Source organism: Pyxicephalus adspersus, chromosome 7, assembly GCF_032062135.1.
Source record: "Pyxicephalus adspersus chromosome 7, UCB_Pads_2.0, whole genome shotgun sequence".
Lineage (NCBI taxonomy): Eukaryota > Metazoa > Chordata > Amphibia > Anura > Pyxicephalidae > Pyxicephalus > Pyxicephalus adspersus.
Window position 1 is genome coordinate 44,468,881 of NC_092864.1, and position 20,422 is coordinate 44,489,302.

General features: G+C 36.4%; 1 protein-coding gene across 9 annotated transcripts in view; it reads right to left on the reverse strand.

Moving 5' to 3' along the window:
• Nucleotides 1-936: 936 nt before the first annotated feature.
• COBLL1 (cordon-bleu WH2 repeat protein like 1) overlaps nucleotides 937-20,422 on the reverse strand; it is a 90,514-nt gene continuing 71,028 nt past the window's right edge. For 7 of the 9 annotated variants that reach the window (XM_072418257.1, XM_072418258.1, XM_072418266.1 and 4 more), the window contains 7 exons: nucleotides 18,633-18,792; nucleotides 17,805-17,876; nucleotides 15,458-15,731; nucleotides 14,860-14,924; nucleotides 10,828-12,632; nucleotides 6,449-6,604; nucleotides 937-1,882 (listed from right to left, as the gene is read on the reverse strand). In XM_072418257.1, coding sequence (XP_072274358.1) covers nucleotides 1,796-1,882; nucleotides 6,449-6,604; nucleotides 10,828-12,632; nucleotides 14,860-14,924; nucleotides 15,458-15,731; nucleotides 17,805-17,876; nucleotides 18,633-18,792 — 2,619 coding nt within the window. In that variant the 3' untranslated portion in view covers nucleotides 937-1,795. The remainder of the gene's footprint in view (nucleotides 1,883-6,448; nucleotides 6,605-10,827; nucleotides 12,633-14,859; nucleotides 14,925-15,457; nucleotides 15,732-17,804; nucleotides 17,877-18,632; nucleotides 18,793-20,422) is intronic. The other 2 variants (XM_072418259.1, XM_072418263.1) reach the window with 2 other exon arrangements.

Consider the following 20,422-nt stretch of genomic DNA (forward strand, 5'->3'; position numbering starts at 1 on the left):
CCTTCTAAAAATACTGGCTGCCTGGTTGTCTTGATGGCTTCAATATTTTACAAGACAATGACTAAGATTGAGTATGTTAAATAGGAGTTCTGGTTTCACTTTTACATATTTGTTCATGGTCAGGAGATAAGAAAGTACCAAAAATTTAGAGAGCAGGCAGCTAGTCTTATCAGAAGAAAGTTATCAATGGCAGCTCTAAATCCCTCGGCATAGAGTAGGCTCAGTGTTCGACTTCAGGTCTGTGCCAAATTCAACCTGAACATCAGTCGGCATGGAGTCATACTATATACCCGTCACTGACAGCTTTTAGAATGGTGCCTAGGGTTGTATGCTTATTCCTGCCATTGACAGGTATGAGTATAGCTCTGTGAATTTGGACAGGGGACTATGACAGATGTTATAGTCCACTGGGTAGATTGGTTTAGCCTTATGTTATGCAGTGTTGGTTGAATTTGCCTCGGTCACTGACTTCAAAGAATTAGAATCTGCCTTGTAATTAACCCGCACCAGTTTGGTTGACCAGTTGGTGAAGCAAGGCAAATCTGACCAACACTACTTTCAACATATTTCTGTGTTTTAAAAATTATTACATTGTTGTCCACCACCAAAACTTTTGGAAGCGTTGGAGTTTTCTCAAGAGGACAGCAGGAAGCTACTTCTTACCCCCAGTCCAAACATCACCAAGGCTTCTAGCTGGTTCATGTGAGTCCTGCAGCACTCTGAAATAAGTAGAGCATAAACTAAGCTGGATCAACAGTTTTAATTGAAACATTCATAGCTCTGTGTGGTCTTCTGGTAAAAGCTGTGATAAAATGACATCAGTAGGGTGATTAGAATGCTGGGAAAACGAGGGCCACAATTTCCAAAAAAGTAGAATAACAAATTTGAAAACTAAACTGGCAGTTTAAAAAAAAAAGAAAGAAAAGGCTGCAAATGTCACGGTGAAAGGTCCTTTTATACATTTTTTTTTCTGAGCAATTATACATTTTTATAAAGAAAGTGAACAAACACACACAAAATGTAATGTAATATAATGTGGGAAAATACAGTTTTGTTTAAAAAAAAAAATATGTGCAAAAGTATAAGAATGATTTTTAATAATTCAAACTAAATCCTTTTTATTTGGCAGTGTAAGATCCAATTAGAAGCTGTAGGCTACAGCGCAAATTTTTGTATGCCTACAAAACCAGAGACATAACAAAAAGTGAACATTTTTTAAAGCTCATGTTTTACCTTTACAACGTTAAAACATTTGTCAGAATAATACAAACATACATATTTAAAGGAACCCTTAGATAGCACTCACTATAACACATACAGTAACATTCTGATTAGACATTTCCGTCAGCACTGCTTGCAGCAGATTTATTTAAATTATCTGTGACACTGGAGGCAACAATGGCAGTTATATACAGTAAATTTCAGAAATCAAAACGGTTTTTAAAGAATTATTACATCATGTTCTCTTACAACAGGAAACAAAACAAGTTGCAGCATTTTAATTTACAAATAACTCTCAAATACTAAACTTTATAGAGAATTTCCTATTCTTTAGATTTTTGTTTAAATTTTTATTAACCAGTCATTAGAACAAAAATATCTATAATTATAGAAAAATGTCAGGCTGCACAGGTAATTACAAAGCCCAAAAATATATATACTTTTTTTTCTTTAACTTTCCCATGAAAGTTACCGAGATATTATATATCAGTTTATACTTTAATTTAACAAAACTCAACTAATAAACGGGTACATGTGGAAGATGTGAAGCAGTAAGAAGGATTCTTGGCAGTGTCTAGTCTTCGGGTAATGTTTGTGAGAAAGCTGGATGGCTGATTTGAGATTTTCCATTAATGGAAATGGTGTTAGAGCGGATAGTGATCTGGAACAAAAGAGGGGGAAAATAGTAAATATTTAAATAACAAACATAATTTAACTCTTTCACTATATATATTTTTTTAAAGAAAAGTAAAATAAATAGAGGTTCTATCCCTATCACAACCCTTTGATCACAATACTGTCCTTTTCAACCCACCACAGTAAAACTCTCGAACAAACTGTTGGAACAAAGAAAATTCGGTCTTCCTTCATTCCTCCAAACTCTTGAAACAAACTTAACTACAAATACAATGTCTTTTTTTTTTCATGGAAGTTTCTGTATCACTGTAATAAAATGTGTAACCATTACTATGTTTTTGTTGATATATGCAATGTGCAACCACATCAATTGAAACTTTTATAGATTGAAGTATATTTATAGGTAAAAACTTTTTTTGGAAAAAGTATGGAAGAATAAAACCTCTGGCAAGGTTGCTGCTTGTATTGACCATTGTTACAGAGACAAAAAACATAGGGAAACCATAAATCACCAGAACAAATACAGAGTAAAATTTTTCCAATATGGGTACCTGTTTTCTCTCACTTCCTGTTGCATGGGCAGTGAAAAATATAAAAATGTAAATATGGATTAACCCAAAGATTTTAAATAAACTTCAAAGTATTCCCTGTAAAACCCATTTAAATTGTACTTGTCTATAACAAGGCTTTTTACAGAAAAAGAGCTAGGATTCCTCCTAGTGGCAGATAAAATCTTCCTTGGTTATTTCAAGCTGTTGTGTTTCTCATAAATGTAAAGTTAATCCCTAAACATTGCTGGTTGTAATTGTTTGGGTGTGTCTAAAGCAATCTTATCAAGACAAATAATATGTTTAAATACGGATGTGGACAAAACATTATTTAGCCGTATTTATAATTCCACTTGAATGCTGCAAAAGGTATTGGATGTTTTATAAGCAGCAATGTGTAAGGTGTACTAAATCCGGACCACAATTAAAACTTATTTTATTTTAAAGTCTGCTATGTGGGAGGCAGCTTTTGGTTATTGAACTTTGACATGGACTGTTGGAGACAAATATAGCAAGTCACCAGCATTGCATAATGAACACCTAAATATTAAACTACACAATACATTGTTTCTAGGTGTAAATTATTGCAGACCTTAGTTTCTTTAAAACCCTGACTCTGCACTGTACATTGACAGTGGGCAGCTGCACAGAATTAAAGCTGAACTCCAGGCAGATATAAAAACGCCATTAAATGAAGTTATGTATTAACAAATTATTACATGTATGTTTTAATCTAACTAGAAGATGTACCTAAATTTGACTTCGCATGAGCCTCCTAATCCTCTATACCAGGGGTCGGCAAACTAAGCCACTAGGCCATTTTAGGGGGGGTGGGCGGGAGCACACTAGGCTGGACTTCCTAACGCCCCCTTGCAGATCCAGGCCAGATCGACCAGGGGCCGTTAGGCTGGAAAGAACTACCAGCTAAGCTATGTCCGGCCTAAAAGCCAGGGTTTGCCGACCCTGCTCTATACAATACAACAGACCTAGGAGCTATTCAGGTGTGCTTTGTGCAAATGTATCATGTAATGAGAGGGGAGAGAAGTCTGCTGTTCATATTAGTTGCCTTCTTCTCTTTCACTGTCCAGTTAAAGGCTGGGGAGGTGACTAGCATGTAATGCTTTCTTACACTAGGGGTAGCTAGGGGTTCCTCAAACTGTGGCTGATTGACCTCCTTTTTGATGATGCCTCCAAAGTTCTGGGACCAACACCACTGGTAGTGTCAAAAGCATTACTACAATACGTTTTTTGTGGTCTATAAAGGGGGTATTCTAATCGCCACTATAATGGTAGCATTCTTTCCACTGACCACCAATTCAAAAAGCCCACTGGCCCAATAAATTGGTTTTAGCAGGGGTTTCCCGGGACCTGAAATTTTTTTCGAAGGTTCCTGAGTATAAGAAAAGGCTGAGAAAGGCTGTAATAGTAAAAAATTAAGGTCACCCGCTGGGCTATACTCTCTATATCAACCAAAGTTTTTATTTAAATCCATGGATTAAAGTTTAGTCTCTGCATAAACTCTTTTATCACCAGGATGATGTGGCAATAATATGCAGCAAACCAGGCCTAAAACTGGTCAGGTGCAGTACTAAACAGTGTTTTCTTTTTTGTTGCACACTAATTGCAATACATTCTTTTGGAAGAAAGAAAGAAACGCTCTGGAATGAATTTCCTCATCCTATTCAGCTTGCTCACTACTTACCCACTAATCCATATTCCTCCTCCTATTGTGTGTTACTTCCCCTACCTCCTAGATTGTAAACTCTTCTGGGCAGGATCCTCTCCTCCCTTCTGTGCCACTGTCTGTCATTTGCAACCCCTAATAAATGTACAGCGCTGCGAGATATGTTGGTGCTAAATAAATACTATTTATAAATATTAAAATAAGTCAGAATAAATTTTTTAAATAGGCAGATGATGAGTTTGAGTACAAATCATTTCAAAACAACTGCATATAAAAATAAACTAAATTACAAAACTTCATTTCATTTCATTACAATATTTGTGGTTTATTTGTAAACTAGGACTTATTAACTATTAAAAAGAAACATACACTTTTGGCCACATTTATTATATCTTAATATTAGTTTTATGATAAAGCTATTGCATTGATCATGTTACTTTAGTTGTGCACACAACTACCACCATACACCTCCTTATTGTGTGGCGTTGGTAAACAGGCTTAAAAAATGGTGCAGGAATGTGAAAAGTCAAATTCCATCAAGCATAGGTAATGTAAAGTTCATATTTAATTAAAAAGCACTGAGGATTATGTCTGACATTTAAATACATCTCTGCTCACAAGACCTGCAGAACATTGGGCTTGACATCAGTGGAAAGCACAGTCAGACCAAAGTGAACTATTTTTCTTCTTATAAAAAAAATGGGGGCTATTTATCAAACTTTTGACAAGTTTATAGATTAGCCTAATTGGTCATATGCACATGTGACCTATAAGATATTCTGCTGATAATGACCAACATTAACCAACTCCAAACTAAACTGAGTTTGCAAGTTAAAGGTCTTACCACAATAGTATAAACGAGAAATGGTGTTCTCATACATACTTTATACACAATGCAAACTGTACCTCCAAAACTAGGGCAACTGATTGTATTGAATGTTTAAGACAAAGACCTCAATGTATTGGTTGAGAAGCCATATTTTCTGGAACTAAAAAAGCAATTTTGTTGACAATCTGCAGGGGCATTGCATTTCAATTAAAAAATTGTCTGGGCCTTAAAATCAAATGTACTAACTGATAATTGTATTTGAATTATTTTTAATTCACAGTCTAATTTTCCCCGCCCTCAGCAATTTTGGGGACATGTTCATGTTCAGGGGCTTTGCAATTAACTGGCAGTCAGCAATCGAAATTTGCAAGATGGCAGAAATTTGACAAAGTATGATTGATGCAGCACAAACAAAATAACTTGTTTATTCTTAGTAGAGATCTTCTGATTCTTTGAGAAACAGAAACCATCATTAAACACTAAATATACCATACTCCTAACAAAAAGTATATTACACAGTCAACTCTCCTGCTGTCCACACCACCTGCCTCAGCAATAGAAAAGAGGTTTCTCTTTTGCTAAAGTCACTGCCGAATCTGCTCCACTTTAGGTATAGTCTATTTCCAAGTTCTCAGTGTGTGCTTAGTGTTTTGACCCTCAAGTCATTACTGTGTCCTGTGCTGATGTAGGGGCCGGTGAGCGGTTTTCCTTGCAGGTTACTAAATCTCATGCAAATAAGACATTAAGAAATTCAGTTTTGCTTTCTTTCATCTCAGAGATTCAATATCTTCCATGGCAATTTAGCCCCGAGAGATATTTGAAGCCATCAAGCAATTTAAACATTGTAAATGGAAACAGAGGTGTTAAGTGCAGCAGCAACTTTAATCCGCAGCTACACCTACCCTTTCCCCTATAATTCTTTTCACCAATAGGTTGCTAGTCTTCAAGGGTGAATGACAGCCATTGCCATTCAACACACTTCCTTTGAGTCCAAATTGCTACTGACCCACCCTCTAGGAGGAAATCATCATAAAGCATTGAATCATTGTATTCCTGGACTGAGAGATGCCCACATAATCATACAAGCACTGCTTATTCCATGGAGACATGCTGCACTTCACCGGCACCAGAGAAGAGGAAGGGCCTATAGGGGAACTGGCCAGAAGACTGCAACATCTAATGATCATGTGGGTTATCTTACATTTTGACAACTCTCCAGAACAGGTATAGACAGGACATATTCCACTGGGGACACTTGATAAGTGACAACTATGTAAGATTGGATTTACGTCACTTTGTGCGATTCCCTCTCACTTCCTGTTGTGTGGTTATGTGTGCAGAACAGGATGTGAAAAGAAATCATGATAATTGGAAAATCACTGATTGGAAAATTGTTCTCTTTAGCATTTGCATCAAATTGCTCAAAAAATTTCAAAAAATCATCTTCTTGTAGTCCACACTTACAATGTGCTTCTCTATTAGAGGAAAATAACCAGGTCCAGGTCTCTGCACCCTGACAGATGAACTCACCCTTTTCAGCTTGGCAGCTGCCTCTCCGGAGCGAATGGCAGACAGAATGTTTTGGCGGAGCTGTTCTGGGTCAGGGCTTGGTAAAGGTACTGTGGTCTTTTTTTCAGGTACAGGAGGTGGACTATGCACTCTGTATTTTAGTTCAGGGGTTAGTGTCTACAAAACAAAATTATTTGGGGTAACGCCATTGAAGTTAAAAATATTAATGACAAATTACAAGGCAAAGGAAAAACAGATTTCTTAAAGGCTCATGCACATGGGCTTTTCACAAAGTGAAGGATGCAAAGAAAAAAATATGAAGGCACAAAAATGTTCATGCATCCTCAACTTAAAGGTAGAACTACAAGCTAATGTGAAGACACACATTAATGAAGCTTTGTTTTCAATATTACATCATTCCGTCATTGTGTTTGTAATACATGCAGTGTTAGTATCTTAATTTGACTTTCTATCAGCTTCTTGCAACTTATAGCAGAGGTCAGATTGAAAGAGTGAGAAGCACAAAGCCACTCAGTTCTGCTGCAGTGCTCATGTGCTAACAAGGGACATGCAAGAAGAAAGAAAAGGCATCACAAGATCGTAAGATAGGACTGCTGCTTCTTTTTTACGGTCTAGTTTTATAATGGAACAGGGACAAGACCAGTCAGTAACACTTAAAGTTTGCTCATAAAGGGCAAACATTTTTTCTTTGAATTTGAAATAAAGTAGGGAAGGGTTAAACTCTAAAAAAAAGTCTTTATTGCTGTGTGTCCTAACGAGAAGATTTACCTCCTTTACTTGTGTTTGTGAAAACTATCATCAAAACATAAAGTTGGACAGTGCTGTGATGTGGGGTAAAGCTGTGTAATTCTCAGGACTGGTTAAAGAAAAATAAAATGGATCCCTTATTTCATGTGCTTATTTAAACATTTGCCTGGGGTTCAGCTTTAACCACTACATGACTTTACAGGAACGATAAGCTTCATTAAAAATAGTATACACTGCCTTAGACCCCTGCAAGTTCCCCTATGAAAATGAATATAGCTGGCCAACAAATGTATTCAAATACAGTACACTCAAATGAACATTGCAGGATCCAATAGCCACAGATACAGTGATACCAGATTTCACCAGTAGGTGACAAGAACAGTATCCTCAAAACTTTTTTTACCCCTGAGGAACCATTTAAATATTGTTCACATTTTAGGAAACCCATGGTAAAGCAATGGAAAAAAACCATCTAAACTGGTGGCTAGAAAAAAGAATGCCCCCCATGAAGTGATGGCTAAAATACCACTCTTTTAAACAACTCTGTTTAAACACCATTACAGTCTTGCAGCTGGCTTCACCCCCCCCCCAAAAAAAAAAAGAGAGGAGATATTCTGAGTCTTTGAATGTAAAGATTAAGATAAATCACAAATATTATTCAAACTTGTTGAAAAGCTTCCTAATCAATTTACATATATTAAAAAGCTCCAATAAAGTAAATGATTAACTTAACAGAAAAAGCCCATGAGCATGAGTTCCACAACCAAGAAAAAATGATTAATTTTAATAATAAAAACAAACCTATACACAAAAAATAAATGCAATTAGTTCATTGCTTAAAGGACACAGTACAAAATGGTTAAATTACATTTGTCAAGTACCAATACAGACAATACCAGTTAAGTAACAAAAAGCATTGATTTCTATGGGGAGCACAGATTCTGGACTATGAACAGCATTGGGTATGGTGGAATGGATCTGGTACAGGGTTTGGGATGGTTTGCAAGAACCCTAAATAAAAGAGTATAAGTGATGAAATACCGCAAAGATATGGAACAGTCAGTTTAATCTGTGAATTTGCAGATGCTTTTAAAACAACTCTTAAAGTCCAAGCCTAAAATAAAAAAAATCTAAACAGGAGGTAACTATAATAGAAAAGCCATTATACTCACCTTTGGATGCCTGAGCCTCTCTACCCCTTTGTTCTAGTCTTGCCTATGTCCTGTGTCCTATAGTCAAGTAGAGGTCACAAGTAGTACATGCATGAAGTTGCAGGGAATCAGAGAGTATAGGCAGACACTACACTATTTGTGTAAATTTTGCTCCGATCCTCCTATAGAACTTGAGCTTCTACTGTCAACAACAGGGTTTTAGTCTGTCTATCAATCTATCTAGCAAGCTATATAGAAAGTTTTACTTATCAAAGAGGCATTTGGTAACATTTCCCAATTTGTTGATTCTACTTTGTTAGCCAGATTTAATTGTTAAATTTTAGATTACAGTGTGTAAAGCTTAGAACCTTAATCTGAATTTTACTGCTGTTTGGCTCCTTGTTGAAGAGATGCACTCTCTCAATTTGTCCTAGTAAATTATGTTATGGGAAGAAGAGAAGAAAAATCAACATTTAAAAGTTGCTCCCTGATTGGAAAGTAAAACTAGTTTAAAATTACATTTTGTGCACCCATTAAGACACTTTCTCTCACTTCCTATAGAAAAACTGAAAACAACCCTATTTAATGTACAGTGCTGCGTAATATGTTGGCACTATATAGATCCTGTTTATTATTATTATTATTAATAATAATAATAATAAATCCCTGACACTCTCAACCAAAGTTCCTTGGAACCCTAGGGTTCCTCCAGAAATTGATAGGGATTCCCTGACCAATAAACAATATGTGTCTCTCATATCAGATACAACTGACAACAAAAATGTTTTAGCCATTTGTAAGGTTGACATTCTTCCCAATGGCCAGCAATCTAAGAGTCATTCTTCCCACTGTCACGCAAATGTACTGTGAGCTGTGGCCTAAGACCTGAAGATTATTTCAGGGATTTCCCTATGTTAAAAAGAATGAAAAACACTGCTCTAACCAAAGTTTTGCTAGATATAAACTTTAATATTTGAGTCATGCAGCCATTTATTTTCTCATTTCTCAATTTTGTATTTGTCAATATAAGAACATGTTCCTTGGCTCTTTAAAAATGTATGATGGTTCCAAGATTTGACTGACTAGCTCTTGGATTCTTTATTAAACTATCCTGTGTATAAATATCACAGGTACTGTGTTGGAATTAATTTATCAGGTCAGTCTCGGAAAGGTCTGATATCTATGGAAAGATGCAAGCAGCATCTGGGAGTCTGTGGATCTCTCCCCATTAACAATGGTACTTTAAAATGTTCTTACTGAGGGAATGTTCAAAACTTTTTTTTTAGGAGTTCCATAATAAATAAAAAATACTACAAGAATGAATTAAAAAGTTAATATTTTCCCATTTCGCTAAACACAAAACTTTATAAAAAGAGGAGCTAAGGAACATAATAAAGTGAGTATATGCACCAGTGTTGTCACATAAGAGGAAGGGTAGCGAGTCACATTTACCTCCATACCCAGAACTACTGGGCATGCCTTTGCCTCAAACAGATGAATAGAAAAGTGGGCAGGCAACTATGTACTATCAGGGAAGAAAGAACTTAAAGGAAAAAGTGTTGTTTTGGATTACAGAAAAAGGATAGAAAATTGTAGATATGCCAAAGATATCAAATTTAAACAATAAAACTTAAGAATATTTGGAGGCATAGGAAAGTGTCAGATTGTGTCTGCACTAATACATTTGCCTTCCAAGGGTACCACTGGAGCTCACAGGTTTCATGAAGATATTGTCCTTCTGATGGTGGCTATTACGACAACCACCGACATGAGCACTGCCTTGTGGGATATTCAAGGGAGTGTGCCTACATTTAATATACTGGGTGAATATTTGGGATACTCCAATGTCATAATGGGAAAAGAATCCTTAAGAAACTTTCACCTTAAATATGCCCGATCTACTCATGGGGACTGCTACACAATATTATTTTGTGGCAACACTTGCTTTAAATAAAAAGATTGGCCTACATAGTTTGTTTTCATCTCTGAGCCTAATGACAAGCAGTCACAGTTTCTGAAGCCGCAATATAAAACCTTAGCTCAAAAGCTCAAAAAACTACTGTCCTACAGTAGATTAAAAAAAGTATAGGCAGTGGTGGACGTAGCCAAGAGTGGGCCCCTGTGCAGAACTGACTTGATCCCCCCTTTCAGTTTACTTAAGGGTACCTGCAGGGGTTTCTGTTGGCTGAAGAAAGTCGGGCCCTCAAGCAGCAGCACATTTTGCGCTACTCAATGTCCACCCCTTGCTTTCTTCCACCATTCCTTCATTAGAGTGGACACATTAGGCAAAGGAAGGAAAACTACTGGTTAAACAAGCTCCTCTGTTCCTCTTTTTAGGCCCCACAGCCCACAAGGATTCAAATATATGAGGAATTTTCTACATGCATAGACATATATAAACCTATGTACCCGATGAAAAACCTATATGACCACCATTGCAAATTATATCAAATTCTATATTTTCAGTTTACCAGCACTTACCTCATTTTCCACGATTTCCTCTGAATTGACAGGGAAAAGCGGGGAATCTTTCTTGGATTCGATGGGCGAAGCGACTGGTGACCAACCAATGGGAGCATCCACATTCAAAGGCTGCTTAACAGGCGAGATGCTAGAGTTGAATGATTGAGATCGTTTAACAGATGTTGTTACAGATGAAGGATAAAGATTGGAATTTGTACTTGTAAAAGGCTTGGGCGTGACAAAAGTACTTAACTTCTGCAAGCTCAATGGGACAGACTGGCCAGTTGGGGAACTCAAAGTTCTGGTAAGCTTGCCAGTTGTTGTCGTTGAAAGTCGTTCAGGTTTGTATTCCTGTTGGAGCGGTCTATCGGCACGATAGGTTTCTGGTAAGGTGCTGCTGGGTTCAGGAAATTTTACTTGCAAAGGTGGACTTTTTATAACATTCTGGATATTTTCCTGGAACGACACTTGCTTTTTGTGTTCCACTGACACTCCAACAGAAGATACTTGATTTTGTACTGGTTTAATGTTGTTTTCCACGGAAGATTGTGAAGAGTTAATGTTTTCCGTTTCCATATTTACTTCATGAATAGCTCCTAGACCCCCATTTTTGACCTCATAAGGTCTTTCGGGCAATTCTGATCTATTTCCAGGTAATTTCTCCTCTGCACTAGAAGTCATATTTACTACATTGATTTTAGAGGGAAGTGTTTTAATGGTAATCTGAGAAGCTTCATTTGCCACATCTTTGGGTTTAGCTGTACTGTTTGTCACACTAGCAGAAGGCTTTGTCTTGGCAATAGCAGATGTGACATACATACTTGAAGCTCTCCTCTGCATTTGTAAGTAAAAGGAACTTGGACCCTTGACTGGACTAGTTGGCTTCGGTTTGACCTCTGGAGCAATTTTATTTGTGCTTAAGATAGGTGCTGCAGATACACTTCTAGATAAAGCAAGGTGGTCTCTCTGAGGTGGCTCAGCAACAGTTTTTGAAGAAGCACTGAAGGAGTAATTAGATGACCCGTCTGGTAAATGGTTTCCATTTTTTACTTCTGACAAAAGTACTTGTTTTTCACCTAGAGTTGGTGCAGCATTGCCATTTGTAACCGTGTGACTTATAACATGTTCGTTTATTCGTTTGTATTCAATGTTTTGGACGTCCTGTGGACTTTCAGATTCCGTATATTGCTCTACATCAAATGATCTCTGTGGTACAATTTTGTAAGTGGTCATTCCGATCTTGGGAAGGTAGTCTCTGGTGATCTCATTGGAAGGCTTGGGCTTGAGATCAGAATGTTGTCTATAAAATGGGACTGTTTTTGATTGTGAATTCAGAGAACTCTCATCAGAGTTTTCTTCGATGGTCTGCGTGTGCATACTTACCATGAGATTGTCAACATGTTCATGCTTACTTGGTTCTTTCCCAGTTACAATCATTTGTTGGCCATTAAACTGTGTGAGCTGTCCTGCATGACCATTAAGTTCATGTGGGGCATTGTCTGTGCTGCTCACAATTGTCTGGTGAGTTGGTTCCCCAGAATGTGAAAGCTCCTCTGCAGCTGTCTCTTCATCTTTGTCAAAGTTAACAGTCTGGACAGCTGAATCCTGGGTTTTTCCCTTCTCTGTTGTAGTGATCTTAAGATCCTCATGTGTTTTAGCCTCTGTAATTTGGTGGCAATTTTGAAAAACATCATTTGTATCTTTGGTTTGTTGTTCAGTAGACAGAGTTTGGGAGCCCTGCTCTGTAACCACTGTTTTAGTTTCAGATATTTGATGGTTCTCTAGTTCAACGGTTGGGGTTGAAGTTCTGTTTTCATTTTCCCCTTTACGAGAAAAAAAAGGACAACATATTATCACATAGGCTTTAATATAGGATAAGGCTAGTAAAATAAAAAAAAATAGGCTGCCATGATTATAAATAAAACATCTGTAAGCTAAACCAACCCTGAATTACAAGTTTAAACAATTATACAAAAAAAAAAACAGATTTATTTGGTGAAGGTTTAAAATGTAAAAATTAAGAATAAATTTTAAAAATTAAGAATAATCATAAGACGCAATCATATTAATTCAGAACATTTTACATTGGGCAAAGCTTGCATAGGCTAGGCTAGGTATTACTAACTGGTTGGTAGAGGTTAACCCCATATAAAAAATAATGAATTCCAGTTAAATCAACAGACATATTAAATCCTGCTAAAAAGACAATAAAAGGGCCCTAAAATTCTGCTATACATATTTCAATATAGATATTTTAGGATTCCAGAGAAAAAAAACAGGCTATAAAAAAAACAAAAAAAACACAAAAGTGCACCTTAAGTAATATGCTGGGCATTTTATTTTTTAGTATTGGGAGTGTAGAGAAGTATTAGGACCCCTGTAACATTTGGTTTGCGGTCAGTTCCCCTGTTTAGAATATTGCAATTTATTTCCTCTCCTGGTGACATCTGGATTTTAAAATGTTACTGTCACAGAAACAAGAACTGGTAATAGAGTGGCTAAACCATTTTCCCATGTGTGACTGCTCCTTACTATTTGTTGTTGTTTAGGAGACAGAAAACGAGAGTAAATTTTCCCAACAAGGATACAGCCAGACGTACAAACCCTTGTCGTTCCAACCCTACTAACCAAAATTAAAAACAATAAAACAAAACATGCCTGGAGTTCTACTTTGATCATTGATTTGCATATTTAAATATATTTACATTTTCAGCCTAAATACATCATTTACACAACCTATAAATCTAAAGAAGAAAAAAAAAAGTTTGAAATTTTCCTTCACAGTAACAATTCTCAGCCATTCAAAACTCGTCACCAGTGAGGTGACAAATGGAAACCTCCAGTCATGCATATCTCTCATGGAAAATAAATCTTGGAACTTTTCCATACGTCACAACACACATGTTGAGCTAGAAATACAAGATAAAAGTCTGAGCTTTGTGTTTTATATTTCAGTGTTCCTACCATGACAACCCTAAAGAAGGAGTGCAGTGCTACCAAATTTCATCACTTCAGGAAAAGTTTGCTTAGCTACACTTGAGTATCCCACTCTTTTCCTTAAATTGCTGGGGGAGGAATGAAGGGGAACATAATATATTCAAGTCCAACATGAATAGAATGTAGGGACACATTTAATCCCCATGTTCTACATATATAACTTGTAGAACAGTGCAGTTAAAATGCACCTGGTGCCAGGACTGTGGGCTAATTACATATTAAGAAGCAGTAAAATAGATATAAAACAAGTCATCTCTGACCTTATTACTTTTTTAATTTTTAAGTTAGGGCTGGCTTACACTAGCAGAGCCCAACAAATAACATTTGTGTCTATGTGCCAGATTCACACCAAAGCATTGCATTGGTGTGTGCACGGAGGAAGAAGGTAGACATGGTTTTTCAATGCAGTGCACAAAAATATGTTACAACATGAGTCAACACAACACACTTATTTGACACTATCCTTATAGGGAAAATCAAAGTGTAGTGAAAAAATAACCCTACAAAAAGAAGAATGCAGTTCAATGCACAGAAAAATGCAGTGGAGTTATAAACATCTGTTAATGTGTGCATTCTATATCTGTTTTTATATTCATTGTAAAGTGAACAACTCTTTATTTCTTTCCAAAGATCAAAACACTTATGAGTCAGTTACAGTTTTGTTTCTAACAGCCAAGAAACACTTGCTGTTTATTGCTAAACTTGATCATACCAATGGAATAAACATCTGCTGCCATCACAGGGGAAATCACCTACAGAGTTTTATATTACTTATATAAGCCTAATTTCATTAACATACATATGTGAAAAAATATATAGATTGCCTATAAAGTGCTAATCTGCAGCATCCACCATATTTGCAGCTTGTGTTTGCTCCATGTTTTGAGCAGTGGCCGACCAGAACAGTGGATGGAAGGTTTAGGGACTGCCATGTGTTCTTGACTGGTTACTGCTGGCTATTGAATAGTATTAAACAGTATTTATATCGTGCCAACGTATTATGCAGTGCTATATATTAAATAGGGGAATACAATATTGTATGACCATACATACCAATCTTATCATATTCAAGTGTTGTATTTTCCATCATTGCATCATCTCTTGACAAAAGGTTTGACCTGCAAGGCAAGATTACGAAATATTTAAATGATCATCAAATAAAAAAAACTTCTCATAGGCATCAAATTCTCACATTTATTCCTATTAAAGGCTGCTCAACCTAAAACTAATACTTCCAACTATTTTTTTTAGAGACACTGTAAGAAAGAGCTCACATTTCTCAAAGATCACAATTTTTTTACCATTACCCACCACAGCAACTTAGACGGTTGGCACTCATTTTTAACTTAGTTTACTAAAAGGTTCGCTTTAATGATAGGTTAACTTTTGGCAAACCCAACATGGAAGTTGACATATCATTCCCACATAACAATGATATTGGCACATCTGAGTATGATTTTCTGTTTTTATATGAATAAAAAATAAAGCAAAAAAATATTATCTGCATGTCCAAAAAAAAGTAGATCCACTCATTCATTACTGCAGACCAACAGCTGGTGATAGGATACACCAGTATGAACAAGGATCTTCTACATACTAGATGCCAGCTACAGCTCACTAGATTAAAAAAAATAAATTTGGCAACACTTACGTGACGTCTGTGATTATCTCATCTACTGAAATCTTTGAGAGATTTTCTACATTGTAAACCATAGAAGAACTGTGCATTTCTGAACTCGCAATTTCATCTATGACCGGTGTTTCCACACTCTGTTCCGCAGCTGAAGATGTGCTCATTTCTTCCTTGATGGAGCCAGCGGCTTCTTCTTTTAAAGAAAAGTTCTCCTCTACCTTCAGAGAGACACCCAAATCATTCTTCTCCTCTGTCCTCAGCTGGTCTCCTCCATCTTCTGCTGGTACATCTGCTGCAAACAACATGATATTGAGAGTTATTTTTGGCATAGAAAGGTTCCGACATCACCAATAAATTTGATGTAGTAATACTTTTAAAGCAAAGACCTGGAAGGAGCATACTTTTAGTGAGTGTCAAAATTTCCCCCATGACTACCATTGTTTCAGATCCGTGACTCCAGGAGCCAATTCAAAAGGGGCAAAAAAGTATTCAATTCAGCATTAACATTGATCATATGTCTATCCTGAGAGATCAATTTTAAGTGTATCTATAGCCAAAACTTTTTGTAATTACTATTTTGTGAATAATTGTTTATTAGTTAAAGGTAAAGATTAATAATAAGGGCACCTGTTCCGGTGTCAGAAGTAATCCAAGTACTTCAAAAGAAAAATCTCAGACGTAGAAATGTTTTTAGGACAAATAGTAACAGGAGTAAAATAGAAACAAAACCCTTGTCAGTTTTGGGTCCTGTATACATCGGCATGCCTGCTAAAAAAATATGCATTGGGTCATAAGAGGTATATTGATCTAAATTTCTCAAAAAACAAACTCAGAAAAAGGTTGAGGCTGATTTACCAAAAGAGTGTGGAATGTTCCCTGTCATTTTTTTGGCATGGCAACAGCCATTTTTCCCACTCATACCTCATTTAAGCATCCGTAAGTATTAAGTACTTGCTTTTAATTATGTCTTTATAAAGCATATGAAGCACATATGTGAACCAGACCTCTGCTAAGTGCAGTAAGATGTCAAACATACATGTTTTGTTTAATAAACCCATCGAATATTACATTGCAGTTGACATCTCATAAAAGAAACCTGCTATTAACAAAATATCCAGCAGATGGCGCTAACAGACGGTAAAACTATCATTCATGCAGCTGATGAAGTTGAATTAAAGATTGAGTTAAACTATCCAATAATATCCATTCTAAAATCATAGATTTGATGTAAGCAGAAGTGATTAATTCGGATTTAAAAGCTTGAAAATACATTTTTACACATAACAGTGAAAGTACTTTATTCATTAGGTATTATAGCTACTGAGTGAATATGCCTATTGCTGATGCCATTTAACATTTAAAACTTCGCAAATAAACAAGAAAAAAAAAACATTGAAATTTCATCTATATACATTTTATATAAATTGGTACAAACAACAGGCAATGTCCTAAAGCAGTTCAATCTTCCTACTGGTGGTTTACTGCTCTTTAAGTCACTATAATAAAACAATTAATCAGCCGATACATCTGCACCAGAAAAGATTATATTTAGTTTCTTTATGTCAGGTACAGAGATTACAGAGGTCATTAACAACTCCGTAGTAAGACAGCAAGTTGGGGGAATATAATTTAAGCACTGCAAACATTAGCAGCACATTTTTTAGTCTTACAAAAATTTGGAGACATTACAGTGTAACTATTATTTTACTGCAAAAAATGCATGAATTATAAGTAAGGACTTTTTTTCACAAGCATAATAGAGCTTTCCCTGGTCTGATGCTAACACCATTTCCCTAAATTTTTTACAATCAGACCATCTGTTGAAGGGGAAAGGCGTAAGTCACTCTTTTAGTTGGGTTCCTCCCACACTGCAAAGGTTTAATGTTCATTTATATATATTAAAATGTCTTATATTATAATATTGTAAAGGTTATCCTTGCCCTGGCAGGCTTTCTTCCAACTACATGACTGATCTTTCAAAGCCACTTCTCATCACAGTTCAGTCGGTTTCAGGAACTTCCAGATCATCAAGTACATTGCAGGACCAGCTCTCCTGCACTGTAACTGAGGAACCCAAGTCAGGCATCCTGACCACACAAAGGAACGCAGAGGGAAGAGTTTTGGGACATTTATAATATCTGCTTCTGAGTAACAATCCTAATTCCCTCCCACCTTTACCTCTTGCACTCCCATAGCAATATGGCTGAAATATGGTTCTTCTAAAATAAACTTTATCACTAATAGAGAAATGCATTGTCCACATCCCCTAATCTCTTTCTTCACAAAATTATATTAATACAATACAAGTGCTCTTTAGCAATTAAACAATTGGGCAGCTCTGATGTAAAAATCATATAATATATACCTTCCGGAGCAGTGCCATCGGGGCATGTGTCATTGCTTTCCACCCTGACATCATTTACTTCTGATGCATGTACTACAAGGAAAAACAGGGCTAATTGTTATTACTGCAACAATTGTATATGGTTGAAGATTGTTAAAATTAAAATAGATTAAATGTGCACAACCATGTTCCTATGGTACATGGTTGTGCAAAAATATCTGACATTATTTTTCCAATCACTAGAGAGGAAATGGTGCCAATAGCAACCTATTGGATCATCTGGATCATCAGTGCATGTGATGATCCTGTTCCTGGAGAGGCTTGTGGTCTATATATGTGCAGCAGTGTTCATCTCAGGGTATAAAAATCTTTTTCTCATTTTTAAAATAAGCAGAAAACATATGCACCAGTTTCTCTGCTGCAGGCTGGCATCCTATTTGGCTGAATTACAATGTGTAATAGTGCCAAGTCTACCACACTCTGCAAACCTAGCCTGTTTTCCTTGGGCATCACTGCCAAAAAACAAACAATTTGCATTAGCATTGCGTTAAAAAAAATCTCTTTCAATACTAGTCATACAAAGTATACACATCAGAATGCTTATAAATACTCTACAGAAATCTAATTTAAATTTATTCTGGTGTCTGCTCCTAATTTTTTTTAGCAAATACCTAAACCATAAATTTGAGCATTTAGATTTCTTTTAATGAATAACAAACTAGGTGATTTAACAGGGTTTGTATCTAACCAGGATTGAGCTTTATTGTAATGTGTGTATATAGGCACAGGTTATCTTTAAAAGGATCTGGCCACTGCGGTAATCTACATGTAATCCGTGAATATGCTTACTGATTTCATTGCTGTTCTCGTCACTGGCCTGCAACGGCTTGGAGATTTGAGCTGGTGGCAATGGGGCTTTGCGTTTTGTTCTCCTTATAGAAGAATTAACAGATGATATTCCGCTGTGCTGAAAAGATCCAGTTCTTGATCGATCAAACCCTGAAACAGACTGCAAAGAAATATGTTCACAAAACAGTTTTGTTTATCACAAGGATTCAAAACCAATATCAAACTTCCACTATGTAGTCACTGGTGCTAAAACATACTATTATTGCTGCTCCAATCAATGTCCGGTCAATCTTTCAGGTATGGGGAACACATGACTTGCACCTAGGTATCATACAATGAGCAGCCAATTAATCACCCATGATAGGCAGGGTATGCAACAACGGGGTGTCTATAAACCCACCATACTTTGTATTGTTAGTAGCTGCAGTGGCAGAGGTCAGAGTAGGTCTAGGGTTCAGTTTAGTCATTATGGGATGTCTAGAACACACAGCTATAGCATGGAGTTCAGAAACCACAACCCTTGACAAGCTTGCAGTCAGCAAATATTTCTTTCAGATATTCGGGTAAAGTTGTCCTAGATCTTCTAGTACTTAACCTGCATAAAACTCATGTTATCACATGCTACCATGTGATCCCAATCTTGTGTAATATGTAACAAACAACCCTGAAGGACCGTCTATTCCTATTTGTTCCATGACTGAATGCAACTTGACTAACACGGAGACACAAATCATGCGTTCCCCTCCAAAACTGGCACTGGTATGTAAAATGCCTGCAAAGAAAGACAAATGCATACATTTTATTAAGGGCAATTCAAGCCAAACCCCTATATACTTAGTTGTATCAGATGCAAATCAATTGTTATTTCACCACCATTTTTGTTCTATGCATAAAAAACAAGTGTGACAAAACTTTTCGTTACCTACAAGTCTGCACACATTGTGCCACCTCCTGCCTCATTATTGGACCATCAGTAACATCCAATATCTATCATTGCTCCTTTGTTTTTTTCCCACAATTTCAGCTGCAATCTTACAACACACCTTTCATTTGTAAACTCAATTCGCTGACAAAATATTAAGAGGTAAAAATGTTATAACAACTGAACATCAATTGGATGATAGGGAGGTATATTGTCCTTCATCCTAACAGTATTGTGACAGCCCTTAGGTTCATACAATATTAAAACAAACTCATCCAAGGGGAAACTCATCCAAGTAAGGCTTTCAGGCCATGTACAATAGTAAATATACAAATTTAGGAGTTGTATACTAACAGCTCTGCTGCAGCTGGCATGTATCAGATCACCAGCAGGCTTTTTTGGCCAGTCAATCTGTTTTTGTAGTTCATTTAGACCCCTCTAAGATCCTAGCACTTGGCAATATCCAATGTTCATGCTTGGGATTTTCTACTATCACCCTTTAATCTTTAAGACATTCATTTTTAATGGTGTCTCTGTTTCCCCTGAAGAAGCTTACTGGCTAAAACACGTCGGGTTTGAGCCTAAATATATAAATGGGCTTGGTACCTTTGTTTTTTTCTATGGGAAGCTTGCATGAATTATTTTTTATTCTATGTACATGGTATAGTCCCCAATGATGGACCCCAGTGGATCTCTGTTAGTATACAACCAATAAACCTGTGTATTCACTAATGTACTTTGGCTAAAAGCCCTACTTTTTCTATACTCAATTAAAATGATTTTCTATGTTTTTTGTGACAACTAAACATGTTTTTTTTGGGGGTTTTTTTGTGCTTTTAACCTTTTAAGTGCTTTTAACCCTATTTTA